Source organism: Caenorhabditis remanei, chromosome V (assembly GCF_010183535.1).
Source record: "Caenorhabditis remanei strain PX506 chromosome V, whole genome shotgun sequence".
NCBI lineage: Eukaryota > Metazoa > Nematoda > Chromadorea > Rhabditida > Rhabditidae > Caenorhabditis > Caenorhabditis remanei.
The window spans coordinates 21,381,217-21,408,937 of record NC_071332.1 but is presented as its reverse complement, the minus strand read 5'-3'; the positions used below and the strand labels follow the sequence as shown (position 1 = coordinate 21,408,937).

General features: G+C 40.4%; 12 protein-coding genes across 12 annotated transcripts; 7 read left to right on the top strand and 5 right to left on the bottom strand.

The window, feature by feature from the left end:
• Window positions 1–207: 207 nt before the first annotated feature.
• On the top strand, window positions 208–5,815 carry GCK72_021823 (uncharacterized protein; the record flags this gene model as incomplete). The annotated part of the gene is made up of 5 exons (XM_053734515.1): window positions 208–251; window positions 1,406–1,559; window positions 1,602–1,900; window positions 1,948–5,183; window positions 5,679–5,815. 5 exons carry the CDS (start codon window positions 208–210, stop codon window positions 5,813–5,815), a joined length of 3,870 nt encoding a protein of 1,289 aa, XP_053583428.1.
• A 234-nt stretch (window positions 5,816–6,049) lies between these two features.
• On the top strand, window positions 6,050–6,889 carry GCK72_021822 (uncharacterized protein; the record flags this gene model as incomplete). The annotated part of the gene is made up of 3 exons (XM_053734514.1): window positions 6,050–6,215; window positions 6,259–6,311; window positions 6,731–6,889. The coding sequence occupies 3 exons, from the start codon at window positions 6,050–6,052 to the stop codon at window positions 6,887–6,889; spliced, it is 378 nt and encodes a 125-aa protein (XP_053583427.1).
• Window positions 6,890–8,526: 1,637 nt separating this feature from the next.
• GCK72_021821 (uncharacterized protein) lies at window positions 8,527–9,309 on the top strand (the record flags this gene model as incomplete). Its single annotated transcript, XM_053734513.1, has 2 exons — window positions 8,527–8,698; window positions 9,041–9,309. 2 exons carry the CDS (start codon window positions 8,527–8,529, stop codon window positions 9,307–9,309), a joined length of 441 nt encoding a protein of 146 aa, XP_053583426.1.
• A 1,031-nt stretch (window positions 9,310–10,340) lies between these two features.
• Window positions 10,341–11,669, top strand: GCK72_021820 (uncharacterized protein; the record flags this gene model as incomplete). Its single annotated transcript, XM_003091585.2, has 2 exons — window positions 10,341–10,515; window positions 11,356–11,669. The coding sequence occupies 2 exons, from the start codon at window positions 10,341–10,343 to the stop codon at window positions 11,667–11,669; spliced, it is 489 nt and encodes a 162-aa protein (XP_003091633.2).
• Window positions 11,670–11,832: 163 nt separating this feature from the next.
• GCK72_021818 (uncharacterized protein) lies at window positions 11,833–16,516 on the top strand (the record flags this gene model as incomplete). The annotated part of the gene is made up of 7 exons (XM_003091590.2): window positions 11,833–12,175; window positions 13,094–13,501; window positions 13,547–13,780; window positions 14,767–14,921; window positions 14,968–15,064; window positions 15,110–15,306; window positions 16,334–16,516. The coding sequence occupies 7 exons, from the start codon at window positions 11,833–11,835 to the stop codon at window positions 16,514–16,516; spliced, it is 1,617 nt and encodes a 538-aa protein (XP_003091638.2).
• Window positions 15,141–16,471, bottom strand: GCK72_021819 (uncharacterized protein; the record flags this gene model as incomplete). The annotated part of the gene is made up of 2 exons (XM_053734512.1): window positions 15,141–15,344; window positions 16,322–16,471. 2 exons carry the CDS (start codon window positions 16,469–16,471, stop codon window positions 15,141–15,143), a joined length of 354 nt encoding a protein of 117 aa, XP_053583425.1.
• A 110-nt stretch (window positions 16,517–16,626) lies between the features above and the next one.
• On the top strand, window positions 16,627–17,979 carry GCK72_021817 (uncharacterized protein; the record flags this gene model as incomplete). Its single annotated transcript, XM_053734511.1, has 2 exons — window positions 16,627–16,782; window positions 17,845–17,979. 2 exons carry the CDS (start codon window positions 16,627–16,629, stop codon window positions 17,977–17,979), a joined length of 291 nt encoding a protein of 96 aa, XP_053583424.1.
• Window positions 17,980–18,016: 37 nt separating this feature from the next.
• GCK72_021816 (uncharacterized protein) lies at window positions 18,017–18,357 on the bottom strand (the record flags this gene model as incomplete). Its single annotated transcript, XM_003089960.2, has 2 exons — window positions 18,017–18,163; window positions 18,208–18,357. The coding sequence occupies 2 exons, from the start codon at window positions 18,355–18,357 to the stop codon at window positions 18,017–18,019; spliced, it is 297 nt and encodes a 98-aa protein (XP_003090008.2).
• A 238-nt stretch (window positions 18,358–18,595) lies between these two features.
• On the top strand, window positions 18,596–19,684 carry GCK72_021815 (uncharacterized protein; the record flags this gene model as incomplete). The annotated part of the gene is made up of 2 exons (XM_053734510.1): window positions 18,596–18,766; window positions 19,559–19,684. The coding sequence occupies 2 exons, from the start codon at window positions 18,596–18,598 to the stop codon at window positions 19,682–19,684; spliced, it is 297 nt and encodes a 98-aa protein (XP_053583423.1).
• Window positions 19,685–19,742: 58 nt separating this feature from the next.
• Window positions 19,743–21,554, bottom strand: GCK72_021814 (uncharacterized protein; the record flags this gene model as incomplete). The annotated part of the gene is made up of 5 exons (XM_053734509.1): window positions 19,743–19,793; window positions 19,842–19,967; window positions 20,045–20,217; window positions 20,949–21,448; window positions 21,493–21,554. 5 exons carry the CDS (start codon window positions 21,552–21,554, stop codon window positions 19,743–19,745), a joined length of 912 nt encoding a protein of 303 aa, XP_053583422.1.
• An 879-nt stretch (window positions 21,555–22,433) lies between these two features.
• GCK72_021813 (uncharacterized protein) lies at window positions 22,434–22,978 on the bottom strand (the record flags this gene model as incomplete). Its single annotated transcript, XM_053734508.1, has 3 exons — window positions 22,434–22,600; window positions 22,648–22,785; window positions 22,831–22,978. The coding sequence occupies 3 exons, from the start codon at window positions 22,976–22,978 to the stop codon at window positions 22,434–22,436; spliced, it is 453 nt and encodes a 150-aa protein (XP_053583421.1).
• A 457-nt stretch (window positions 22,979–23,435) lies between these two features.
• On the bottom strand, window positions 23,436–24,429 carry GCK72_021812 (uncharacterized protein; the record flags this gene model as incomplete). Its single annotated transcript, XM_053734507.1, has 3 exons — window positions 23,436–23,547; window positions 23,592–24,311; window positions 24,356–24,429. 3 exons carry the CDS (start codon window positions 24,427–24,429, stop codon window positions 23,436–23,438), a joined length of 906 nt encoding a protein of 301 aa, XP_053583420.1.
• Between the last annotated feature and the right edge of the window lie 3,292 nt (window positions 24,430–27,721).

Here is a 27,721-nt window from a genome sequence, read left to right as displayed (position 1 = left end):
AGACCCTACACTTTTGTTTCAACAAACTAGAGATCTTTCGTGTGTACTCAAGGAAATGCCTCTCGATAAAATAAAAATTGAGGGGTGGGAGGGTGTCAACTGATAAAGATGGAGTCTCATTTCATTTTTCCCTTCCAATTTTTTCTGTTTCTTTGAGTTTTTTCTCTTTTCGGAGTTCTTTAATATAATTTTGTTTGATTTCAGGTAATGGGTCTGTTCAAGAAGAAGAAGGATGACTCGTCTTCGGAGGGGTGAGTATTTAAGGTTTTTTTTTCAGATTTGTGAGTTTTAGGCTCAGATTTGAGTAATATGGATAGTTAGCTGGGATTCTGACAATTCTGAATCTCTTTTTGGATTTCAATTAAGTCAAAAAGATAGCTGCGATTTTGAGGATTTTGAATCAGGTTTTAGATTCTTGGTAGCTGGAAAATGGACGGAGTTTCACACATTTTTGTATTTTGATCACAATTTCAGCGTTTTGAGCTTTTTAAATTGAAAATCGGCAAAGATTACCAGGTAAATATGATTCTAAGGATTCTGAAACTATGTTCAACTTTTATGTAGGTGAAAATTGAGCAAAGTTCATTACAGTTCATTTTGTAACTCCGTTCATTTTCATCTTAGGTAGATTTGGAGAGCAGATTCAGAATGCTCAGAATTTCAGCTTTCTGGTAATAGTAATTTGATATAAATTTATATACATATAAAGCTGAAGTTTCAGGGATTCTGAATCAGTTTTTAAATCTAATTTTTGTAGAAATTGAACCAAGTTACAGATCATCTTGTAACTCGGTTCATTTTGATCCCAGACAGATTTGGAAAGCAGATTCAGAACGCTCATAATTTCAGTTTTCAGGAACATAACAAACTGAAATTGAGCTATATATTCTTAGAACTGAGATTCTGAGGATTCTGAATAAGTTTTTAGATTTACGGTAGCTGGAAAATGGACTGAGTTATTTACACTTTTGTACTCCCTTCATTTTGATCTCAGACAAATTTGGAAAGAGATTTTGAGGATTCTGAATCTGTTTTCAAGTCTTATTTTGGGAGAAATTGAACCAAATTACAGAGAACCTTGTAACAGAGCACATTTTGATCTCAGACAGATTTGGAAAGCAGATTCAGAATGCTCACAAGTTCCGCTTTCATAATATATAAAACTAAAATTGAACCTGATTTTCTAAAAGCTGAGATTTAATTTAATTTGGTTCTGTATCATAATTCTAGGTAGCTCAAAACGGAGCCTGGTTACGGAACAGTTTGGATTCTGAATCTGCTTTCAAATCTTATTTAGGTAGAAATTGAATCAAGTTACAGATCATGTTGATTCATTTTTAATTTAAGATGTAACTATCAAAATGTATGCAAAATAGAGGTTTCTATAATAAATCGGTTTTTATAGCTCCACAAAAAAAGTCGAGGACCCACCACCGCCTAAGATCTCAATCTTCCAACTCTTCCGTTACACCAGCACACTGGATCGAATCATGTTGATAGTCGGAATCATTGTGTCATGTGCAACCGGTCTAGGTCTCCCGCTAATGTCTATTATTATGGTAGGTCTTCCAGAATAACAATTCCTACCGTTTGAGTTTCAGGGTAACGTCTCTCAAAACTTCGTAGAAATCGGCACGATCCTTCTGAACTCCACTGATCCCGCTGTCGTCAAGAAGGCCAAAGACGACTTCTCCCACGATGTCATCCAAAATTGTCTGCAATACGTGTATCTTGGCGCCGGAATCTTCGCCGCCGGCTTCATCCAAGCTTCCTGTTTCCTGGTGATCTGTGAGAATCTGTCAAATAGATTCCGTCGAGAATTCTTCTACTCAGTGATGCGCCATGAGATAGCGTGGTATGATAAGAATACATCAGGAACGTTATCGAACAAACTTTTTGAGTGAGTACACTATTATTTATGCTGAAAACTAATTTGAAGTGTTTTAGCAATCTGGAAAGAGTGCGTGAAGGTACTGGAGACAAAGTCGGTCTGGCGTTCCAGATGATGGCTCAGTTCATCGGAGGATTCGCGGTAGCCTTCACCTACGACTGGCTTCTCACTCTTATCATGATGTCTTTATCCCCATTCATGATGATTTGCGGGTTGTTCCTTGCTAAACTACTGGCAACCGCTGCTACCAAAGAAGCTAAGCAGTACGCCGTCGCTGGAGGAATCGCTGAGGAAGTGCTGACCTCTATCCGGACAGTGATAGCGTTCAATGGTCAGGAGTACGAGTGCAAGAGGTATGAGGATGCCTTGGCGCATGGTAAGAAGACAGGAATCAAGAAGTCGTTCTTGATCGGCGCCGGTCTCGCCTCGTTCTTCGTCATCATCTACGCCTCCTACTGCTTGGCGTTCTGGGTGGGAACCAACTATGTGTACAGTGGAAGGCTTCAAAGTGGAACAGTACTTACCGTCTTCTTCTCTGTTATGATGGGATCCATGGCGTTGGGACAAGCCGGACAGCAGTTCGCTACCATTGGAACGGCTCTTGGTGCAGCGGCTTCTCTCTACGAAGTTATTGACAGAGTTCCGGAAATCGATGCGTATTCTGAGAGAGGAGTGACTCCGGAGAAGGTTTCTGGAAGGATTAAGATCCAAAACCTGGAATTCACTTATCCCACTCGTCCGGATGTTCAGATTCTGAAGGATGTATCGTTGGAAGCTCAACCAGGGCAGACGATAGCGTTGGTAGGATCCTCTGGATGTGGAAAGTCTACAATTATTCAACTTCTTCAAAGATTCTATAACCCAGATGCCGGAAAGATTTATATCGATGATATCGCTATTGAGGACTTTAATATCAAGTATCTCAGACAGCTCGTAGGAGTAGTATCCCAGGAACCAAATCTTTTCAACACATCCATCGAGCAGAATATCAGATATGGAAGGGCTGATGTTGACTCGGAAGCGATCAACAGAGCATTGAAGGAAGCTAATGCATACGACTTTATCAAGACATTCCCAGAAGGTCTGAACACGTTGGTTGGAGATCGTGGAGTCCAGATGTCCGGAGGTCAGAAGCAGCGTATCGCTATTGCGAGAGCCCTGGTGAGAAACCCCAAGATTCTGTTGTTGGATGAAGCTACAAGTGCCCTGGACGCAGAATCGGAGAGTGTTGTGCAAGCAGCCTTGGAGAATGCGTCGCGTGGCAGGACTACTATAGTCATCGCCCATCGATTGTCCACAGTTCGGAATGCTGACAAGATTATTGTGATGAAAGGTGGAAAGATTATGGAAGTAGGAACACACGACACTTTAATCGAGCAGAAGGGTCTCTACCATGAACTTGTGCACGCTCAAGTCTTTGCTGATGTCGAAGACAAGCCGATGAAAAAGAAGGAGGTGGAACGAAGAATGTCTAGACAGACATCTGAAAGAAAGGGGTCAGTCCTCAAAACTCAGGAATCTCAAGTGGAAGGCCCTCCACCTGCCCCTGAACCCGCTGAGAAGGAAATCAAGCGCCTGAAAAAAGAGCTCGAGGAGGAAGGAGCCGTGAAAGCCAACCTTTTCAAAATTCTCAAGTACGCCCGACCGGAATGGATCTACATCTTCTTCGCCATCATCGCCGCTCTCATCCAAGGAGCCGTCATGCCAGCGTTCTCCCTATTCTTCTCCCAGATCATCAATGTCTTCTCAAATCCCGACAGAGAGCAAATGAAAAAAGATGGACACTTTTGGGCGCTCATGTTCTTGGTTCTTGCAGCGATTCAAGGAACATCAATGTTATTCCAGTGCGCCTTTTTCGGAGTGGCCGCCGAGGGACTCACCATGAGAGTCAGAAGCAAAGTCTACAGAAATGTGTTGAGACAAGATGCTACTTACTTCGATATGCCAAAACACTCCCCAGGACGTATCACGACTCGTCTGGCTACTGATGCTCCAAATGTGAAATCTGCAATCGACTACCGTCTGGGCTCAGTCTTCAACGCCATCGCTTCAATCGGAGGAGGTCTCGGAATCGCTTTCTACTATGGCTGGCAAATGGCTCTACTCGTCATGGCTATTTTCCCATTCATGGCTGTCGGTCAGGCACTTGTTATCAAGTATCATGGAGGAACCGCTACAAGTGACGCGAAGGAGATGGAGAACTCTGGAAAGACTGCGATGGAAGCTATTGAGAATATCCGGACGGTGCAAGCTCTGACACTCCAGACCAAGCTCTATAACATTTTCTGCTCCCATCTAGACTCCCCACATAATGGAAATGTGTCAAAAGCAGTCATCCGTGGTATAACCTATGGATTCGCGAATTCTATTCAATTCTTCACCTATGCTGCTGCCTTCCGGTTCGGACTCTTCCTGATCTTTGACAATAATGTCCACATGTCCCCGGAGAACGTGCTACGTGTCTTGTTCGCCATCTCATTTTCCTTCGGTACCATTGGATTCGCCGCCTCCTACTTCCCAGAATACATCAAAGCCACTTTCGCAGCAGGACTTATCTTCAACATGTTGGAGGAGGAGCCACGAATCGATGGGATGACTCCAAACGGTACCCGTCCCCAGTTGAGTGGAGAAGTCAAACTGAACAAGGTGTTCTTCCGTTATCCAGAACGTCCCGGAGTACCAATTCTTCAAGGATTAAATGTCCACGTGAAGCCTGGACAGACGCTGGCGTTGGTTGGACCGAGTGGATGTGGAAAGAGTACTGTAATCTCACTACTGGAACGACTCTATGACCCATTGGATGGCGCCGTTACAGTAGACAATAACGATTTGAGACAGATGAACCCGAAGCATTTGAGAAAACACATCGCCTTGGTGTCCCAGGAACCAATCTTGTTTGACACCTCGATCCGGGAGAATATCGTCTATGGACTGCAACCTGGAGAGTACACCGAGGCCGAGATCTCCATCGCTTGTCAGAAAGCCAACATCCACAACTTCATCTCAGAACTGCCAGATGGCTACGAGACACGAGTCGGAGAGAAGGGAACTCAGCTCTCCGGAGGTCAGAAGCAACGTATCGCCATCGCCCGTGCTCTCATCAGAAATCCCAAGATTCTGTTGTTGGATGAGGCGACGAGTGCGTTGGATACAGAATCCGAGAAGCAGGTGCAGGTGGCGTTGGATGCTGCGGCGAAGGATAGGACGTGTATTGTGGTGGCGCATCGGCTGTCGACTATTGTGAATGCCGGGTGTATTATGGTGGTGAAGAATGGACAGGTTGTGGAGCAAGGTTGGTTTTATTTAGTCTGAGATTTAGAATGAACGGGATTATGCTTGAAATCGCTGCTAAGCCTGAGCTTGAGACCTAAACGGAGCTTCAAATCGTGTTAAGCCTAAGCCTAAAGACTTTTTCAAGCCAGTACCTGAAAGTTAGTGAAACCTTTGCCTAAGAGTTTCATTGTGCTCCAAATTGAAGTACGCCTAAGCCTAAGAGCGTGATGATGCTCTGAATTGGGTTAAGCCTAAGCCTAAGGTTTTCCTTAAGCCTCAGCCAACAATCTTATGGTTAGGCTCAAGTTATAGTCAAACCTAATCCTAAACCCTTAACGGCGCTTTATATTGAATAAGCCTAAGCCTAAAGACTTTCTCAAGCCTCAACCGACAAATTTATGTTTAGGCTTAATTTCAAGCTAATTTTAAGCCTAAGACCTCAATTAACGGAACCCCAAAATGTGTTAAGCCTTAGCCTAAATCCTACCTCCCCCTTAAACCTTCATTATTCCAGGAACCCACAACGAACTAATGGCAAAACGTGGCGCCTACTTTGCCCTGACCCAAAAGCAGTCTTCCAATCAAGCCGGTGGTCAATTCGATACCGGAATGGCTGTGGAGGACGATGATGATGACAATGTCAAGTTCTAATGTTTTTTTGAAATAAAATTCCCATGATTTTTCCGAAATTCCTTTGTGATTAATATGATCTCGTGTTGTTTTTTTATGTGATTTTACTTTTTTTTTCTTTGAAAAATGTTGTATATTGTGAATAAATAGTTTATGTTTTTATTTCGACCTCCCAATTTTTCCCCTCTGATCTTATCATTCTCCAACTTCACTCTAGATCTTTATCATCAGAATCTCATCAGTTCTCAATTTGAAATGTCCAGTTCCCCAACAATGCCATGCCCGATGAACATGTCAAAGGATGATATTGAGCTAATACAACTCTTACAATACGGTAAAGTACCGTACACTCGTGGTCTTCTGGATATGCAGAAAGAAAGGCAGAGAGATTTTCTCACTCTGAAAAGAAATTGCAAGATGAGTGAGTTAGAATACTGGTTTTGAACCTTGAGTACTTGTTTCAGTGTTCGTGTATTATTATAACGAGAGAGACATAGACAATTCCGAGGGTTACCAAGTTTGCTGCGAAATCGCTCGAATCTGCAACATAAACAATATTTTTTATTATGAACCATTTTATAAGCAAGCGAGCTTATGAAAAATTGACTGTCTCATATTTTGTAGTTTCTCGATAGTTGATATAGCATTCGAGATAATATGGTTTCAGAACTGCATCATGTTCGCCGAAATTTCAAAAAACTTTAATATGATTGTGAAGATTGAGTGCAGGACTACATTTTTGTAGTTGAGCATTTTTGGCTAACACCGCAAGGTTTTGAGATGCGCGGCACTGAAGACGGTGCCTCCGCGCCTCGCTTCTGGGGTACCAATCTTTAAAGGCGCATATCTCAATACCTCACATCCCTATCAAAAAACGGTCAACTACAAAAATGTAGCCCTTGTCTTAATCTCCCCAACCCCCATCATAATTTCCAGACCGGGTTCTTCATCACATGTGGAGGTATTCTCCTTCTTCATATCATCGTTAGTGTCGGCGTCGGAGTTTTCATTTGTTGCCGTCGTAAGGGTAAGAGTGGTGGTGGCGGTCAACGTGCAAAAGGTGGAGAAGCTGGTGGCAAGAAGAACAAAAAATGAGATGGAAAATCGGAAAATCGAAAAATCTGATGACTAATTTATTCTTTGTCTTTTCTTTCACACTTATACACTATTCCCAATAAATGACGATCCGCGTCGAAGGCACGTAAGTTTACATTCTTCTAGCCTTTTCCTTTTTTTAAAAACAAACTTTTCTCTTTTCTTTTTTAATTTCTTTCTTTCCTCTGCCGTCATCTAATTCTCTTCTGCCCGTCCGCATCCCTCCGTGTGTCTCCTCGACACAAAATGTGTGTCGAACACACATTTCGTTCTCTAGTCACACACAAATAGCATGAGAAGAGCGGGGAGAGACTGATTTTCCTCTTCTTTTCGAAAACAACATCATATTTCTGCGAACTCGCACGTATTTTTTTTGCCGTTTTTGGGCAGTTGGCTGAAAACTAATTGTACATCGGTTTGATCTGTTAATCTTCGGGGATTTGACACGGGTTTTGTGGTCAGTATTAGTATCTGAGAGATTGATATAATTCACTAGATTTTTGAGCTGAAAACAGCTGAAGATTCAGAGGAGAACATGGAAACTTTAGAAAAAAATAAAGGTTTGAGGGTTGTTTACGAGCAATAGGCCGTACCATGAAAAAAAACTCTTATGAATGGGCGTAGGTCAGAAAAACAGCTGGAATAAAACATTTCTGAATCAGAAAATTAAAATTTTTTCAATAAGTTTTAAGTTTATTCCTCAATTGAAAAACTTAGACATTCTGAGTCAGAACTTCTGACATTTATTATTTTCATTTTTACTTGTGCCTAATAGTGAGAGTAACTACTGCCAGACTTGTCACGGGCCGGGCTGCTGGACCCGCTTTGAAAAATATTTTGAATAAATGCCCAATTTTTTTGGAAAAAGCTATTGTTTTTGACTAAAAATTTAAAATTCAATCAATAGGTGAATATGTATGATAGTTTAAGCACTTTTTTCAGAAAATTTTGTGAAAATGAATACCCATTTTTGAACTCGCGTCTGCCCAATTTTTGAAAAGTCGGAATTCTTGTTTTCTGTTACCAAACGTCAAGACGGTTTGCGCATAAATCACTGATATAATATATTTTCAGTAGCATTTTTCAGTTTTCAGTTTTCATTGGAACTTGCTACATTTGATGTTGAGTATTAGCGTTGACACCGAAGATGGGCATATTTTAGTTCAGCTTGTCTTTTTTAAATAGTTAACATTATTTTTAGACTACTTAGTTAGTAAATCTTTGAGAAATAACATTTTGATGTTGATCGAGACTCTTGGCACTTGAGTTTCTTCACTATTTCAGCGATTTTTAAAACTTGAGTTGAGAAAGTATTACCGACAACTTAGAGCCCTCATATCTTAGAATCGAAACAATCTGATAGCGTTTTTCACTATTTCAGCCAGTTTCCAGACTGTTTCATTTGTAAATTTGTTTTAAAAACTCTCTATTAGTCTGAGTGTTAACTTACAATTCCTCTCTTTTACTCCTCAAACATCATGTGTCTAGCCTCTCCAGTATTAGAGACGAGAGAGACATCGCATAGCGTGTTTTCCCAATCCCATGACTTCAAAAAAAGTGGGCGGAGTCTCAATTCTCATATATAAAAACTGGCGTCTCAGTTTCAGCCATATCATTGTTTTTCATTCCTCTCCAGTATGGCCGAACTCCCACCCCAAATCCCTGTAGTAACCCGACAATCTGACGGCTCCAAACTCCACGAGATCTCTGGTCACAAGTACAAAGCAGTGCTCCTCACCCAGCCAAGCTTCTGTTCCTACTGCAACAAGTTCATTTATGGCCTTGGAAAGCAGGGATATCAATGTCAACGTGAGTGATGGCTACAGTAATCTTCTAATGGGGCGTGACCTATATCATTAGAAAGCTGAGAAAACGCTGATCATAAATATATTTATTTAATTTTTGCCCTCGAAGCCTGGTATTCGAAAAAAAAACAAGGTTAAAGTTTACCATACCTTACATTACCTTAGCTTGTGGAAATGACTTATCAAACTTTGACCTCGTTTTTCTCTACTTTTGCAAAAACTGAATATATATTTGGAATCAGCGTTTTCTCAACTTTTCAATTATATAGATCACGGCCCGGTCATCTGAAGTCCTTCCCTAGTAAATGTGGCTACAGTAATCCAATCAAAATTAATGACTTTGCAGTCTGCGACGGTGTCGTCCATAAACGATGCCATTCGTCAGTTGTCGCGCGTTGCACGTGCGCTCCACAGGTAATCGATGCTCCGGAGCAACTTGCTTCAGACGACACCAACAATCACAACTTCTCAGCGCACTTCTATACGCTCCCAACATTCTGTGGACACTGTGGAAGTCTACTTTACGGATGCGTCCGACAAGGAGTCCGATGCACTGATTGCAGTGTGAACGTTCATCATCGGTGTCAGGAGAAGGCGATGCACAATTGTACCTGATATAATTTCCTTGCCTTCTGATCTTCTTCTGACATACATAATATTTGGTTTTTTTTACTTACTTGAATAAAACAACGAATTCTCAAAATGCAATTAAAAAAATTGGATTAACATTTGAAATCCCGTCTCTGCTCGGCAACGTTTCAGTTTTTTGTATGCATACTAAACAAGACATGGGCTACATTTTTCTAGTTGAGCATTTTTTGATAGCTCTGTTCACTTTTGAGATATGCGCCTTCAAAATGACGCAACTTTTCAACAGCGAGATAGAGAAGGGAGGAGAGCGAGAGAGCGCAGAGAAGCGAGAGTGTCTGTTTTCTTTGCGTCTCTCCTCCCACTCCCTACTTTAAATGGACATATCTCAAAAGTGGGAGGAGCTATCAAAAAATGCTCAATTACAAAAATATTGCTTTATTCTTTATCTACATAATGATGTAAAAATTAGAACGCTGAATCAAAATCCTACACAGCAAGACTGACCCAAAGTTTTTGAGTCTGTGAACTTGCTTATAATCAGCCTTCGAAGCTATCCTGTCCTACACCCTGAAAATTAAGAATGACGTTTCAAATTGCAATTTTTATATAAATCAAGAATCTGGCTCTATTTTTGTAGTGGATCACTTTTTGATAGCTCCGTCCCATGCGCCTTTAAATTCAGTTCCTTGTTTTTCCCCACAATTTTTCCAAAATCCAATCATTTTTGAGTGCCTCCTGAGTGCTCCGACCTATGATACCCAAAAGAAAAAAACAGCCTAATCCATCTTCTTTCATTTTTGGTCATCCCCCCTGCCAGTCACATCTCACCGAGCACCTCTCTTTTGATTTCTGATGTCCGCACCGCCACGCATAGATAATTGCATTGTTCACAAGGCGCTCGGCTCTAATTCAATTTGACACGGGATTCACTTGTGTAGTGGTGTCTAGGAGGGATAGAGGAGAAGATCACATGAAGGGGGCGGGGCCCCCTAAAGTGTGTGTATATAAAGGAACCTCAGGGAGGCCACACCCCCTTTCCAGTTTTCTTGAAAATCATGTCCGTCGACTCGCAGCCTCAAATGCCTATCGTCATCCGCCAATCGGATGGATCCAAGATCCATGAGATCGCTGGTCACAAGTTCAAGGCGATTGTTTTGACACAACCCACGTTCTGCTCATTTTGCACCAAGTTTATTTTTGGAGTTGGAAAGCAGGGATACAAGTGTTTGGGTAAGTTAGGAGACTTTGAGATTCCGTCATGGTCGGAGTTTTTTTGTCAAAATTTAAAATTCTTTATATGACTATACTGATCTTATCAAGGGCTACATTTTTGTAGTTGACAGCTTTTTGATAGCTCCGCCCACTTTTGAGATATGCGCCTCTTAAGTGGCGCGACTTTTCAACAGTGAGAAAGAGAGAGAGAGGAGAGGGAGAGAGCGCTGAGATGCGATAGTGTCTGATTTCTCTGCATGTTTTTCTTGCTTTTCTGTGTAATTTTATTTTTCGACTAAAATCATCCTAGGGAGACGCAGAGAAGTCAGACTTTCTCGTTTCTCTGCGTCTAATCTTTAGTGACCAGATCATCAAATTTTGGAGCCGCATATCTCAAAAGTGGGTGGAGTTATTAAAAAACGTTCAAATACAAAAATAATCACCGTAAAATTTGCTACACTTTATTAGTTGACAACTTTTTGATGGCTACTCTCACTTTTGAGATATGTGCATTTAAAGTAACGCGACTTTTCAACACTGAGATAGAGAGGGGTGGAAAGAGGAGGAGGCGCAGAGAAGCGAGAGAGTCTAGTTTCTTTGCGGATCTCTCTCCTCGCCTTAAAGGTACTTGTCCTTAAAGTGGTATATCTCAATAGTGGGCGGAGCTATCAAAAAGTGGTGAACTACAAAAATGTAGCCCTAGATTTGATCTTTATGATTATGTAAACGTTTTCCAATTCTGACCAAAACTCCGAGCGTGACGGGATCTCAAAGTTGGCTTCTAAATTTGGAATATTTTGAGTCAGAATAGAAGTCATGACGGGATCTCAAAGTTTCATCCAAACGTTTTCCTTCCAGGCTGCGAAACGGTCGTGCACAAACGTTGTCACTCCTTCATCTCGGCTCGCTGCACCTTTGGCCCATCCTCCCGTGCCCCACAGCTCCCGGAGCAGCCTCTCACCCATCGCACCCGCTCTGCGTCCGTCGACCCATCATCCAACAACCATCACTTCAACAAACACTTTTACACCCGTCCGACGTTCTGTGATCACTGCGGAAGCATGTTGTATGGTATTATGAAACAAGGGGTGCAGTGTGTGGATTGTCATGCAAATGTTCATTATCGGTGTCAGGAGAAGGCGTTGAGGAATTGTGGGATACAAGTGCAATGATAACTTGAATTTGTATATGATAATCAGTCATGTCTATTTTTGAAAATAAAGTACTCTTAATGTATTCGTTTTCGGAATTTGCATTTTCAGCGGAGGGGCAAACACTGTCACTGACCTACTACTAGACCTGTCCATGAAAGTTATTGCCTGAGACTATGAAACTATGCTAAAAGAACCTGCGACCCCCGAAAAAACCGCCAGCACTCTCACCCTCCCCGGCTCCCGTCAAAACTCCTCCGCACATCTTCAAGTCCAGCGGAGCACCTCTGTAGACGCACCCAGTACCACCAAACCACGTGTAACATATAAAGATGACGACCCCATCACCCAGTACTACCAGCGGAACCACTATACGGTGACTGGCGGGATTCAGGAGACATTCAACAAGTTGCCGAGGAATGTGTCGGCGAATAGGTTCAAAGTGGATAAGGCGTCGATTAGTCATAAGAGTTTTGGAAGGGACACCGCGGATACAGAGATGATGCAGATGTTGCCGCAGGAAAGACGTAAGTAAAAAAAATCTTGGGCTACATTTTTGTAGTTGACCAAATTTTAGTAGCTCCGCCCACTTTTGAGATACAGTTGTTTTAAGAAGACAGCTTGAAATCGGGTCACGTCTGACGAGGCACTTTGAGATCCTGTCACGACTTTTCTTATGATTCAACATTTTCAAAATTAAGTTGGTCTAAAAGAACATGTCAGGGGCTACATTTTCGCAGTTGAGCATTTTTTGATAGCTCCGCCCGCTTTTGAGATATGCGCCTTTAAAGAGATGCGACTTTTCAACACAGAGATAGAGAAGGGATGAGAGGAGGAGGCGCAGAGAAGCGAGAAGGTCTGCTTTCTCTGGGCCTCTGCGTCTCTCCTCCCACTTTAAAGGCGCATATCTCAAAAGTGGGCGGAGTTATCAAAAAGTGCTCAACTACAAAAATGCAGCCCTTGATAAGATATATACTGTCATATAAGAATTTTGATCAATTTTGAACAAAAACTGATAAAAATTTTCTAAAAACCACACAAACTCGTTAAAAGTCACAGAAACCACCGATTTTCTCCTGAAAAACCCTGAAAAGTGAAAAGAGACGCAGACAAATCAGACACTCTAGCTTCTCTGCGTCACGTCTTCCCCTCCAGAATGAGCCGCCCGACTTTAAAGGCGCATATCTCGAAAGTGGGCGGAGCTATCAAAAAACTGTAAATTACAAAAATATAACTCTATTCTTTATCTAGACAAAAAATTTAATTTCAAGAATTTCGGATTATGAAGAAAGTTGTGACGGGATCTCAAAGTTAAGCCTATTTTTACATACTTCGAAGTCGCTAAACTTTAAAGGCGCCTATCTCGAAAGTGGGCGGAGCTACAAAAAAGTTGTCAACTACAAAAATATATAGCTCGATTTTTTATCTACACAATCCATTGACAGAATTCGACAAATCCTTCTACTGGTTCGCCATGCATCGCAAAAAGTTCGGTTTTCGCTACATCGCCCTATTGTTTTTGGCGCTTGCCTACACTCTATTCGGAGCTACAGTATTCTATCTTATCGAGGGGTCCCATGAGAAATCGATACTTCGTGTGCGGGAGCAGAATCTGGATAAGGTGCTGGATCAGCTGGCGAAGGTGTTGTCAGAGGCAGTGAATGATCCGGAGCAGAGTTCGGAGCATCAAAGGATGAAAGATTTTATAAAAGAATCCTATATATCCCTCCAGAAACATGAAGAACAATACAAATGGAGCACATATTACCGCTTGGAAAACCCGGATAACCTGAAATGGTCGTTTTCCAGCGCCTTCTTTTTCAGTATGAATGTCTACACCACAACCGGTTATGGTATGTCAAAGTTTTCCGAAAATATGGAAATTTTTAAGTTTTCAGGTTCAATTTCAGCGCAGACATTCGGCGGCCAGTTGTTCACCATGCTATACGCATTCTGTTTCGTGCCGATGACCCTGGTGATTCTCAGAGACCTCGGACAAATGTTTCTGGTGAATTTCACGAAGTTGTATGCGCACGCGTTGACTTTTGTGAGGAGGATGAGGGGGAAGAGGGAGATTGACGAGGATGAGATGATACAGTTGCCCGTGAAGTATTGTATGGGGATATTGATAGGTAAGGAGGCGGATTTGATAGAATGAGAAAAATGAGGGAAAAAACGGATGACTTTGGGTTGGGGTCCGAGATTTAGGCTCCAAGATTTAGGCTTCTAGATTTAGGCTTCGAAATTCAGCCTTCAAAATTTAGGTTCCGAGGTTTAAGACTCCTGACTAATAGCTCTCGAAAAACTGCTCAAAATCATGCCCGGATTTTCAAAAATCACATTTTTTTACTCAAAAATAAGGAATCTTTGCTCAGAATTTGTAAAAAGTCGTCAAAATCCCCAATTTTTGACTTAGAAACAGAAAAAACACATGTCTGGTGTGTCTTCCTTCGAAGCGTTTATTTGTGTGAAATCTGCAAACGCGTCAAAGGTGCGCCAGTCGAGACGATTTTTCGGGTTCTGACAAGTTTTTTAACGTAAAATCCGCCATTTTTGCAAAAATTTGGGTCAAAAACCCATTTTGAAGGAATCAGGCTCTAAGATTCTAAAGTTCGAGTGTGGACAGTGCTGGAGTTGCAGCATCTGCCCAGGACAAGGGTTACATCTTCATCTTCCCACACACAAGCAAGAGAGAGCTTGTGATAGGAAAGATCAAGATGTCGTAATGTAGAGCGTGGGTGAGGAAGAAATAGTGTGGACAGTTCTGGAGTCCCAGCATCTGTTCATGACAAAGTTATATTCATACTCTCCCACACAAGCATAGAGAGCTTGGGCTGGAGAAGCTACAGATATATGAGATAACAATATAAGAATGATTGGAATATAGATGGAGGAGAAGGAAATAAGAATACACGATAATAATAATAAAAAGTAAATAAAATTAATAGAATTATTATAATCGAGTATAATATTCTCGTCCTTAGATTTAGAATTCCGGATTTAGGCTCGAAGATTTAGGCTCCGAGATTTAGACTCCAAAATTTAGGCTCCGTGATTCAGGCTTCGAGATTTGGGGCTTCCAGATCCCGGCTCCCAGATTCAATTCCCCTTATTCCAGCCTACCTGCTCCTCTGCACCACGTTCGTCTACCTCTATGACGCCATCATGGGTCCAGAATGGGACGACGGTCTCCCCTACTTCACCGCCTTCTACTTCTCATTCATCTCTCTCACCACAATCGGTCTCGGCGATGTTATGCCGAATAATGTGCCGGTAATGATAGGGGGAATTGAAGAGAACTGAGTCTATGTATTTCCAGTACGCGCCGCCCGTCTCTATCATCTTTTTCATCGGGATGGCTGTGACGAAAGTGGTGAATCGTGCCACGTTTATTGCCGTGGAGAACGGGGTGTTTGGTATAAAAACTTTCTCAAAAAGGAAGTTTTAAATCAGAAATTCAGGATTAATGACACTAGCGGAAACTAAAATCGATCAGGTGCTAACCAAAAACCCAGTTGAGGCGCGTACGGTAGCTCCAGTGAATCGTAGGAAGGCGTCGACGTCTTCTGGTTCTTCAGATGGCTCTTCCCAGTCTTCAGAGGGTCCTGGATTTGCATTGTATGACAATTCATCGACGGATAGTGTATCAGATGATGGGGTGAGTTGGAAAGGGTACTGTAGCATAGTCCAAGGATACTGTAGCATAGTTTAAGGATACTGTAGCAGAGGCTAAGGATATTGTAGTATATTCTAAGAGTACTGTATCATAGTCTAAGAATAGCTTACTAGGGAAGGTCGTGAAGTCCGTTTGGAGTTATAGGACGTGACCTATATCATTGGAAAACTGAATTCACGCTGATTCCAAATATATATCCCGTTTTCGCCTTGGAGGCCTGGAATTCGAGAAAAACAGGGTCAAAGTTCTGAAAAATGAAAAAGTAATACTTTTTTACACGCGAAAATTGCAAAAAAAAAGTGCACCAAAATGTTGCTTTTTTGCGATTTTGGCTGTTGAAAAGTTAAATAAATTTAGGACAATTTTCAGCGAAATTTCAGGATTTTCAATTATTTATTGGAGTTTTTGCTTTTGGATGAAAAATTTACGTTTTTTACCAAAAATAACTGAAAAATTTAGTTTTTGAACGAAAAAATGAGCTCCTGAGCCATTTTTAATCGATTGTCAGCTATTTCCAGTCTAATCTCTCATTCTCAAACCTATGTACATATGGATTAGAATATTTTGTCATTTTATCCGAACTTTGACCCCAGTTTTTTCGAAAACTATTCCACGAGGGCAAAAAGTGATGATTCTATTTTTCCGAGCTTTGACCTTGTTTTTCTCGAATACCAAGCCTCGAGGGCAAAAACTGAATATATATTTGAAATCAGCATTTTCTCAGCTTTCCAATGATATAGGTCACGTGCCATATCTCCCAACTGACCCTATGATCTTCCCTAGTAAGGATACTGTAGCATAAGCTATAGATACTGTAGCAGAGGCTATGGATACTGTAGCATAGTCTAAAAATACTGTAGCATAGTCTAAGGAAACTGTAGCATAGGGTATAGGTATAGTTTAAAGATACTGCTGTCATCGAACAGCTTAGACTACGGTATGCTCTCGGTTACTGTAGCGCGGTCACGATTAAGACTACTGTACTTTCCTTTCACACCGTCTCTTCCAGCTCATCAACCGCCGTCGCAACGAGATGATGAACACCTTCACCGTCCGCTCCATAGCCACCTTCATGCGATCCAACCATGACGTCTATGGTGGAGGATTCGGAAGGGTCCAACTGAGAAGAGGGGATCTCATGAATCATAATCATACCGTAACTGGAGGGACACATCGGGTTAGACCCGTTTAGATGTGTTTTTGTTATGTGGCATTGAATAAAGAAATTCACATTTACATAACAAAGAGCCGTTTCTCCTGGCCAGCGCTTCCCAGTTTTTCCAACTATTCCAGCTCACAGACATGATCGTTTTCTTCTTCTTCCTTCTCCTAACCTCCATCCGTGCTCAATCACCAACACCTACTGGCTACAGTAACCTCTGTCAGTCCTGTATGATTTTCCTGGAGCAACTGCCCGGATTCATGGAGAACTACTCGCCGGTGACAGGGATCGATGCGGTAAGATAGGTTCTTTGGAACTTTGGAATCTAAAAGCCAGATTCCTCCAAAAAAACTTGTTGAAAACGCGTTTTCGATCCAAGTGTTGCAAAAATGGCAAATTTTACGTTTAAAAACTTGTTAGATCTTCTATTAAAATCGTCTTAAAGAGCCCCAAATGCACACAAATGTTTAGTAATGCTCTAGAATGCTCTAGGATGCTCTAAAATTCACAAAAATGCACAAGAATGCTCTCGACTGCTTCAGAATGCTCTAGAATGCTCTGGAATGCTCTAGAATTCTCTAGAATTTACAAGAATGCTTTAAAATGCTTTAAAATTTACAAGTATGCTCCAGAATGCTCTAGAATGCTCTAGAATTCTCAAAAATTCTCAAGAATGCTCTGGAATGCTCTAGAATGCTCTAGAATGCTCTAGAATTCTCAAAAATGGTCAAAAAAGCTCAACGCGCACCAAAATGGGCCAAAATGTACCATATGACTTTTTTTCCCTTTTTTTTGTCCATATACCTCAAAACAACCATTTTGCGCATACGTGGCAAGTAGTAACATGAAAAAATGAACGTATTTCAAATTCCTGCGCCAATTTTCAGGAGTTTTGGATTATTAACAACGAAATTATGTCAATGCGAGGTAGCAAGAGCTCTAGGACTCCCGAATTCAACAATCTCAGAAAATTTTAACAAATTCTTATTCAACATATCTTATTTAGTATCTGAGCCAACAATTTGATTGACCAAATTTCAATTTTGGTCCTGCGAGATTCCTTTATTATTATTATCAAACTGTGCATCACTTTTAATTTTTTGGTGTTTCTGCGAACAAATTCTAGCTCAACATACCTTTTTTGGTATCTCAGCCAGTTTTCAGACAAATTGAGGCAGCAGTGTGAGAGAGGAGACACGCTCCGTCGCTCCAGTGCCAAATTTGAAACCGCGACGCGCACGCAACGCGACTCAAATATGCCACATCATATATACAGGCGAGTGTAGCATTGGCTATGGATACTGTAGCATAGGCAAAGGATACTGTACCCGCATCCCAACCAATCTCCTGTATTCCAGACCACCCTCTGCACCTCCCTCGCCCATCACATGCCATCCCTTGGCCAACCTTGCTTCAAACTCTTCGCAGAGTACTGGCCAGCCGGCACCAATGCAACCACTATTCAAATCTGTGACGCTCTTTATTTCTGTTAATTTTTAATTCCCCAAGGGCAATAAATCAGTTAATTACTTAATTACAATACATATCACAAACAGCGTTTCCAAAATCGATGAGTTGCGGGCGGAACGTGTCGAACATCGTTCCAATATTGAAGTCATTGACGAGGGCCATGCAACGTGGCTTGAGAGTTGCATGGAGTTGGAAACAGGCGAGATTCTGAAAATCGTGTTTAAAAAAAACTAAAACTAAGGGGTTCTTACCAGGTAAGCAGTGACTTCCGCCCAACTTTTCGGGACCTTCTCCTCCCAATTCTTGTTGCATGTGGAGCAAAACTGGCCCTGTGCCTCCTGGAGGTCCGTGGCGATGGTGAGCGTGATAAGACACAGGAAAATGATAGTGGAGGTCTTCATGATAAGTATAATAAGTATAGAATGAACTGATATGAAGTATAGGAGAGCAGAAGCTGCAGTTGCCAACAAATCTTCCCACCCACTCATTTGATATGCAACAAAATTTCCATATAGAAATTTCCATTTTTCACTGTGATCAACTGATCAAACATCCCCTACACCAATATGATAATGAAGTTCCCACACCCAACTTCTTATAAAAACCATCCCCAATACCTCAAGAAACCATCAAGCTGTCATGAAGCTCTTCTTCTTATTCCTCGTCTTCTTTGTCGCTACCGTATCCGCTGATGACAAATGCGGCATCTGCAAGGCCTCGGTGAAATCTATCAAGGATTCGAAGGAGTTGGCGTATACGGCGGAATTGACGACCGAGCAGATCGAGAATATCGTCAATAAACATGTTAAGGTGAGTTGGGGAGCGCGAATTTAGGATTTTAAATCTAAGAGACAGCATCTTGAAGTTGAGAAGCAGAATATCGGCTTTGGAACCTGGGAGCCTAAATCCGGAGTTCTGAATCTGAGGACGAAAATGTAGATTTTGGATTCTGAGGACCAGATAACGGGGTCCTAAATCTGAGGGCAGTAATTCAAGGCCTTAAATCTGAGAGCCTAAATCTAGGCGCCTAATTCTTGTAGCCTAAATCCGGAATTCTAAATCTGAGGGCACGAATCTGGACTTTGGAATCTGAGAGCCAAACTCCCCCAAAATGACTATAAATTATTAAAAATTGCCCTAAATATTTGCGAAAATGACGGATTTTATGTTTACAAACTTGCCAGAACAAGAAAAATCGTCTTATAAATGCGTCAAACATGTGTTTTTTCTGTTTTCGAGTCAAAAATGGGGAACTTTGACGATTTTTGAGCAAAAATCTTGGATTTTTATCCGAAAATCCACATTTTTAAAGTCTCCAAAATCTGAGAGTCTAAATCTAAGAGCCTAAATCTAGGAGCCTAAACCTAGGAGCCTAAATCTAGGAGTCTAAATCTAAGTACCGGAATCCAAGGTGTTTAAATCCAGGATTTTAGATCTCGGAGCCTAAATCTGGGTCACAGAATCAGCGCTCCCAAATCTAAGCACCGAAATTCGGAACCCTGCATCTCAGTATCAGAATCTAGGATCCTAAATCCCAGAACCTCAAATCTAAGTACCAAAATCTGAAATCTTATACCTAGAACCCAATCCTATTTTTTCCAGAAAAACTGTCACGCCCCCTCCATCTGCCAAAAACTCATCAAATCCCTCATCGAGATTGCCGATCAACTCGACGACGACCTCGATGCCACCCCAGCTCAGCTCTGCAAATTCGTCTATCAGTGTTAAAAGATTTTATTGTACTGTGCTGAATTTGAAATGAATAAATCTGTTAACAGTTAGAAAGTTAGTCAATACGTTTCGGCGCCGGCGGAAGTTGTCTCTCCTTGTCATTGTTCTAAAAAAAAAACGAATCTCGGATGGATCTTTTGACATTTTAGCTTACCGTATACTCGGAAAAGTATACATTCATTTCATTTTTCTTCCGTGGAGTTATCAAAAGCACAAGCATGGAGAGTACTGTAATCAGAACGAGGATTGTCTCACCACCAATGCTATTAGTGGCGTAGAGCTGGAAAATTTGATTTTGCTTAATTGAAAAAAAAAATCCTTATTGAAAAATCTAATGCTAGAAACCCTAAAACTCACATCCCGAACATTTCCATCAAACGAGTACTGTACAAAAAAGAGCAATGAGATAATGGGGACACGGATGAGAACAGGCATCACTTCCAGCAAATGGAGTTTGACAAGGAATCGGATGACATCGGTCAGAGCTGAGGTGAGTATACCGACTGATAGGAACAGGGGGAAGGCGGAAGCTGGAAAAGGGAGGAAAGGACATTTTGAAACCGACGGACATTTGGTGACTATGACATTTTGAAACCAAAAATTAATTTTTGTCACTGTAAGTTTTGTCAGTGTAACTCTTGTTTTTTTCACGAAATCGGTCAAATATGGTAAGAGTTGTGGTTTTTCACTTTTTTTGGCTGTCTGTGTGTCTATGCATCCGGAAAGTTTACAAAAAAGGGGAGTGGGGCATAATTTAACTTATTTCAACCCCCTAAACGTTCGAATTCCAAAAATATAAATTTCATGGGTCTTGACACGAAAATGATTGAGATATGGTAGGAAAAAACGACTGCTAGATGAGTTTTTGATCGGTCTGTTTGTGTGTCTTTCTATCCAAAAGAATAATTTCAAAATGAAGGAGAAAAACAAAATTATACTCATTCGAACCTCCTCCACTAGCTGATTCCAAAAATATAAGTTTCGTGGGGCTTGACACGAAAATGATTGAGATACGGTAGAATTATTGGAAATTAAATTTTCTATAATTTTCAAATAGTCTCTAAGGATCAAAATATCACCTCTGGGACTTTTCGTAACCGAGACATTTGGCAACTATGACATTTTGAAACCAAAAGTTTGGAAGCTTTTTAAAATGTCTAGTTTCAAAATGTCACTGTAAGTTTTGATCCTTGTAAGGTTTGGTCACTGTAACTCGGTTTCAAAACGTCTAAGCTCTCTAAACTTGAGAAAAACCACTTACAACTAACAACCCAATGCTGTGAACACTTATCCAACTCCTTAAAATACGCGGGGATCATAAAAATCGCCGACGCCAAGAAGAACAGCACCGGTATCACTATAATCACCGGCAGAATCCGCTTCTTCGGCATCAAGAAGCTCATCATAATCAGCAAGAGGCTCGAGATCAAATAAGTCGGTCCTGGAATAAGTGTCTTCTCGAAGAACATCACCTCGGCATGCCGGTTGATCTCCGCCTCCGCAAATGAGTTCACCGCCAGGCTCGCGCCGGAAATCAGACCGCACACAAGGACCTCTTGAATCAGTTTAAACGTTTTCAGGGTCTTCGTAAGAATCTCGATGGCGCTTGTGTTATTCTCAAAATTCTCGAATGCGATCTGATCGATGACTGTGTCTGGAGCCAATAGGATATCCGATTTGTCGAAAATGTGGGTGAGCCGGTCTTGCATTTGATCCGTCTTACTTCTGGCAAGCAAACTGAAGAGTGAGTCGTGGAATGTGCTGGAATTCTTAATTCTCGTTAATCCTTAGCCGCTTTTACCCACTAATAAGCCAAAAATCCCATAAAAATCATGAGGAATCCGAAGATTTCTAGACTATAGGTCATATCCAACGAGACTTCAGACGGGAGACGAACGAAGACGGTGGAGAGGGAACGGGACGCGGTGCGGACTGAAAATATAAGAAATTTTTATAACTTAAAATCGGAAGATAGACACTAACCTAGCTCTATCAGGACCAGTGAGTAGTGTTCGGGACAAAAATTCTCCCCACCCGATGAGTCATCATGAGATAAGATCTCCGAAAATGAAGGGATACACCGTGTCGGAGATAAGATCTATGGAGGGATACCCCGTAGCGGAGATTACAATCTCCGCGGTTATGATAAGTTATGATAAGTCATTATGATAATTAATTATGATAATTAATTATGATTATTAATTATGATTTTTTTGAATGAAATTTCAAATTTTTTCACAATTTATTAAAATTTTGCACATTTTTAGATTTTGGCTAGAAATTTCAGAAAAAGAAAACTTTTTACGCCTCAGGAAAAAAGTTTTTGCATTTTTGAAATTTTCACTTCATAATGCTCATGGCCTAGAAATCCAATTGTTAGGCCGAGTGCAATTGTAGGTATAATGCCCAGGTAAGTTCCTTCCAGTCGGGGATACTGTACATTATTGAAGAGACAGGAGAGACGACAGAGAAATGTACGAACGGGCACCGACACAAGATTTTTAAATTATTCTCGTGTAGGTGGTCGAGATTAAAATCTAACTCTTCACGTTGAAAAAAAAAAGACAAATCATTCAATGTCAAAAATCTGTTCGTGAGCCGACACAAGATTTTAAATGTTTCTTGTGTCGGAGGTCGAGATTAAAATCTAACTCTTCACGTTGAAAAAAAAAAAAGACAAATCATTCAATGTCAAAAAAAAAGACTGTTCGTGACCATGAAAATCTTTATTGCAAAAAAAACTTATTCAATCCAAAATTCTTGCATATCCTCTATTGAGGTCCACACATCGATTACACATTTTAAGAATCATTCGACCTTCTTCAAACGTCCAGACCAGCTTTCCAGCACAACACTTCATCACAGCTACATCCAGCTTCCCTTTTGACTTGTCAAGAACTCTGAGTGGTGTATCTGAAATATCAAGATGAATAAAAACTTTGCATACAGAAAACAAGTACCGTCAAAGCTAATTTCTCCAAATTGTTCTCGCGAAACCTTCTTTGGTTTTGTTGCACGAGTTCTCGAGACGGGAACTTTCTTGACAGGCGTTTCCAAGAGTTGTTTTCTACTCTTGAAGAGCTTCTTTATCATTGACACTGCAAAAGACAATAATTTTAAAGCAACTGGCGAATCGTTCTTACCTGAATCTTTTTGCGAGTCTGGAATCGATTCTCCGTCATGTTCAGAAACAAATTGGCTTGATGGAGGGGAATATTGGTCGAGAGGAAGCGGAATTTGCAAAGGCTGAACCGTCGGGAAAACAGTAGGACTTGGGTTCAGGAAATCCATGAGAGCAATAAAAACAGTCACCGGTTTGTATCGAGGAAAAAAAGCAAGAATGAAGCTTTTCATAACTTTACAGGAAACAATGCTGACGTCAGAAAGTGGGCGGAGCCAAAAGTGTATAAAAAATCTAATACACCAAAAATATAACTTTTTGCTGTATGCAGAATAATATGAATTCTCTGAGATCAATTAGAACCTATTCTGCGCATACAATGTGTACAAAGCCGTCAAGAAGATTCATATTTGAATTTCGAACGGACATGTCAAACAGCACCTCATTTATAATTCATTGTGAATAAAGTTCTCGTTATAAAAAATTTATTCTTTCACTATGGAAACACTCAATCAGTGAGGAAGCAGATTCAAATGAGAAAACATACAAAGAGTGCTGTATTTGAGCACATCTACTCATAGATCTACTTTTTTGTCCGGTGACGTTTTTCTCTATCAATTAACAATTTCATCTGATTGTCATACACATGTACATGTCCTCCACTTGTTTTATTCTTTCAATACTTGCTTTGACCCCATTGCGGTTTTCAATGTAGATGGTCTTCATTCGGTATAGTGGTCTGCAATATTGTAAACGGTTACTCTAGAGATTGTCTACTCATACTTTATGGGAATCTTACACTCGCAATCTTCATACACTGACATACCAGCCAAAAGTTTTTGCCATCGTAGACTGACGTAAAACTCTATTCTACGTAATTTGTCAAAGCAACCATCATACCATCTTCTCAAGAACTGATTCATATCTTCATTGGAGATTACCCCATACAGATGTATGTTGGCACAATTCATATCCAGTAAATTCCTCAATGTTCCTGGTATGATGATTTCATCCAAATCAAACACCCTCTCATAAACCAACTCGTCTAGAGTGTCCAAGTCTACAGATAATGCTTTTGAGACTTGAACACTCTCCAAAAATCGAGTCACACTGAAACTTTTGACAGGATTCTTCAAAGAGATTGAACATTTCTCAACGAATATGTTGGATAACCATTTGGTAACGTATTCAACTTCTTCTTGTTTTTCAAGATTAAGACTCAGTCTACCAATACTTTGGATAGAGCACAAATCCATCAATTGGTTTGCAATTTCAAATCCATCAAACAGAACGTTATTCGACCAGCGACAAAGACTGTTCTTTCTAGATCTTTCGTTCATTGCACCAACGCTTATGATACCCTTTACTTCTGGACACGCGTTGCGGTAAATGGTTATATCGAATTCATTATCGCTATCAAACTCTATTGACAACGAGTATTGTCGTCTTATTGCACTTTTGACATAGCCTGATGCTTTCTTTGAGCAAAATGATAATGCGACCCTGCAAAAACATCAAGTTTTTTCTGCTAAAAAATACAAACTTACATGTCATGTGGACTCATCTGCAGAAGAATATTTTTCAACACGAGGTATGGGAAGCACAAAAGTGGGAGAGGCATCGCAATGGTGTAAGATGTTGAACTCCACATAAAAAATCAAAGTCACAGACGTAAATGTGTTGTAGAACTGCTAAATGGCTAAAAATATATCTTTAACATCAGAGGCATATGGAAGCTGACAGTATCATACCGTTCGTTTGAATTATTTGAATAAATGTTTCACCTATCTCAGATCAGATCTATAGATATCCTGGCGCCCTCATTAGTGCACAAAAGAACGCTACGCACATGTCAATGATTGACACCTCCCTTCTCCCCCCTCAGGGACAATTAGGTCATTTAAAAGGAGGCTAATATGCGAAATCTTCATTTTTCCGTCAAGAAACTAGAAATGGAACCCGTTCCAAACAACTTTTTCTTTAAGATGTCGAACTCCACATAAAAAATCAAAGTCACAGATGAGTTGTGGAAATGGTAAATGACTGAAAATATAACTTTTACTTGAATCAGACGTTGTCAAGGAATAACAAATGTTGATCTAAAACTGTCATAGAACAAAAGTGAAGTACTATGAAATAGTAATGTTGCAAGTCTCTAAAAACAGCACATTCATATTCCTTTACCCCTAACTCTAGCAACACTCCAACACCACCGACCGGTAAATGAGTTGCCGCGGTGAGCGGTGACGAATGTTCGGTCTACCTAAACGGTGGTGAGTAAAACGAACCCCTTGCAAAGACTGTTCCATACTATTCTTTCTACAGAACAAGGACAGTTTTATGTTAAAAAAATGGGTATCTGAATAGATACCTATAATAATCCTAAATGAAACCACACTCAATGCGTTCAAATCAATTTCATTACTCCTTTCTTTTCCACTTTTTGTTATATTGCCAGAATAATTCCACCTTTTAAAAAATTATTTGAATACTGTTTTCACATATCTCTGATCGCATCTATAGATACCCCTCATTACAGGCGCCCTCCTAAGTGCGCACAAAGAAAGCGCTACGCACATGTCAGTGATTTATGACATTTTCTCCACTAGGTTTTTTTTTTCAGATGAATATTATTGAATCAACAAACTTTTCCGAGAAAAAACAAAGATATTCCCAGTGGATAGAATGTTGAAGCGACATCTCCAGATTATACGTCATCACATGTGAAAAGCTTACCAAATTATAAGTGTAAAAAATATACAACAAAAACTTTGGATGGTACCTTCTTCATAGTTCGCAACGTGGAATTGACACATATGGATGAGGAGAAGCAACACTTGATGGATAAAATAAAAACAAATGTGGAAGATGACGGAGAGACGCGAGAAGGGGAGCATGAGGAAAGAGAAACGCATGACAAATTTTCAAATTGCGCGCTGTCAATGTTTCCGCACCGGTTTTTCTTCTTCTCTCTCGTTTCCACACCGGTTTTCTTCTTCTCGACAAGGCGGAGCTTGGAAGCACAATAAATAAGACACAACAAGGAGGCGATTTCTTCATTCTAAGAAACACTACTGAATGCGTTTCGCCCGATTATGTATGATTATTTTTGAATTCTAATTTTATGTTTTTTTTTGCACTGGCGGTTTCGAACAATGGAGGTTGGAGGTTAGTTCTGGATCAGTTCCATTAAAAGAATAACAATATTTTACTAGACTTCAAAAAAAAACTTTTTCATGTTAGTAATAATGGACAAAGTAAATCCCGTAAAAAATATTTCATATAGGTGCACTCAGTTGCAAGAGTTTGGTGCACAATATCTCAATCTCATACTAAAGACTGGAATTAAAGCAATTTCTTTTTCTGCGCTTCAAGTCTTTCAAGTTCACTGTTATTCCAACTAAGACCTTTATTTCAGACATGTCCTCCTCTCAAAAGCTGTTCAATCACGTTCCAACTACCACCTTCGTCAAAACCGAGGATTCTGTCGATTCTGAGAATTTCCCAGTCAGGGCGATTCCATACACCAGAGAAGAGCTCTTTTCTCGGATGGAGTTCAGATGAAATCCCCGAGTTCCAAGGGTCATCGTCACCAATCAAATCAAAGAGGAGTCTCAAAACTCATTCGATGCCTTTGCGCCAAATGAGTTGTTGGATTCAGCTCCTGAAGTCACCCCAGCCATCGATGGACATCAAGAAGACCTCTTCAACTCAGAATTGGTAGAAAGAACACTTGAAATGTTCATGGATGCTGCGAGCAGAGGACAAACTCTCAATTTGGTATATTATTTTTTCTTTTTCATTAATTTTTTGACAAGACCAATTTATTGCTGAACACTCTCACTGATTTTTTCATTTAGACACTTTCAGTTTCTATCATTCAGTACTTGTTTTTTTTGTTTTGCAACTGTCAATTGATAAGTATCACTATCATTGAGTCATCCCTCCCCATATAATATTATTAAGAATAAGTGAATACACCATAATATTCATTCAATTTTACAACTTTAGCTATCAATAATTCATTTTTCAGAATCCGGATCCAGAAGAAGTCTTGACTGATGAGGACCTGTAGGAGGAAGATGCCTCAGCCAGGATACCGATCCGGATTATTATCCAGATACGCAAGAGCAGCGAGACCGTCCATCAGACTTCAGAATCCCACGTTCCGCCTCACGTGACCCACTCGATTTGGACTATTAAAAAATATTGAAATTTATAATTAAAATACATTCTGTATGTTTATAAATTTAATTTGAAAAACGATCTTATTTGCATCACTTCACCAGATTCTAACTAGCAATAAATTATTGTGAAAAGCAACAACTGTTAATTTTCTCACTGTTGAATTTTTAAAATTCATCCAAGACATTTCCACTTCTTCAGCCTACAATCCGCAGTGTACACCGGGAGAGGTCCGAATATTCATATTCGGAGGCATTTGCTACTAGAGAATGGAAATGTAGTTCCCATCTGGTTTGGATTCCTTCTTGGCTTGTCATTTTTTGGTTTGTCATTGACTTCTTTCTCCTTCACATGACTAATTGCGCTTTCGTGTTGTGATTGAAAACATTGATTGTGCAACAACGAGAGCGATCGAAATGTTCTAATTGGACAAAACACAGAGAAAATATTGCAAAATAATGATAAAAGCGTATGGCAAGAGAAGAATTCAAAAAAAAAGGAAAACGAGAACGATCCACGAATTCAACTCTACACTGCTCTGGAAAGAATTGCATCTGACCGTCTCATTTATTGTGGTAACGTGTATTTTTATAAAAAGCGAGAAAATGAACATCTTTCAGACACGGATTCTGTTATATTCCGTCAGGACAGAGGAACAGATTTACTCGGAGATTTGAAAGGAGAAAGTCTCAGAATGATGACCAACGAGATTGCATCGGGTTGTGAAT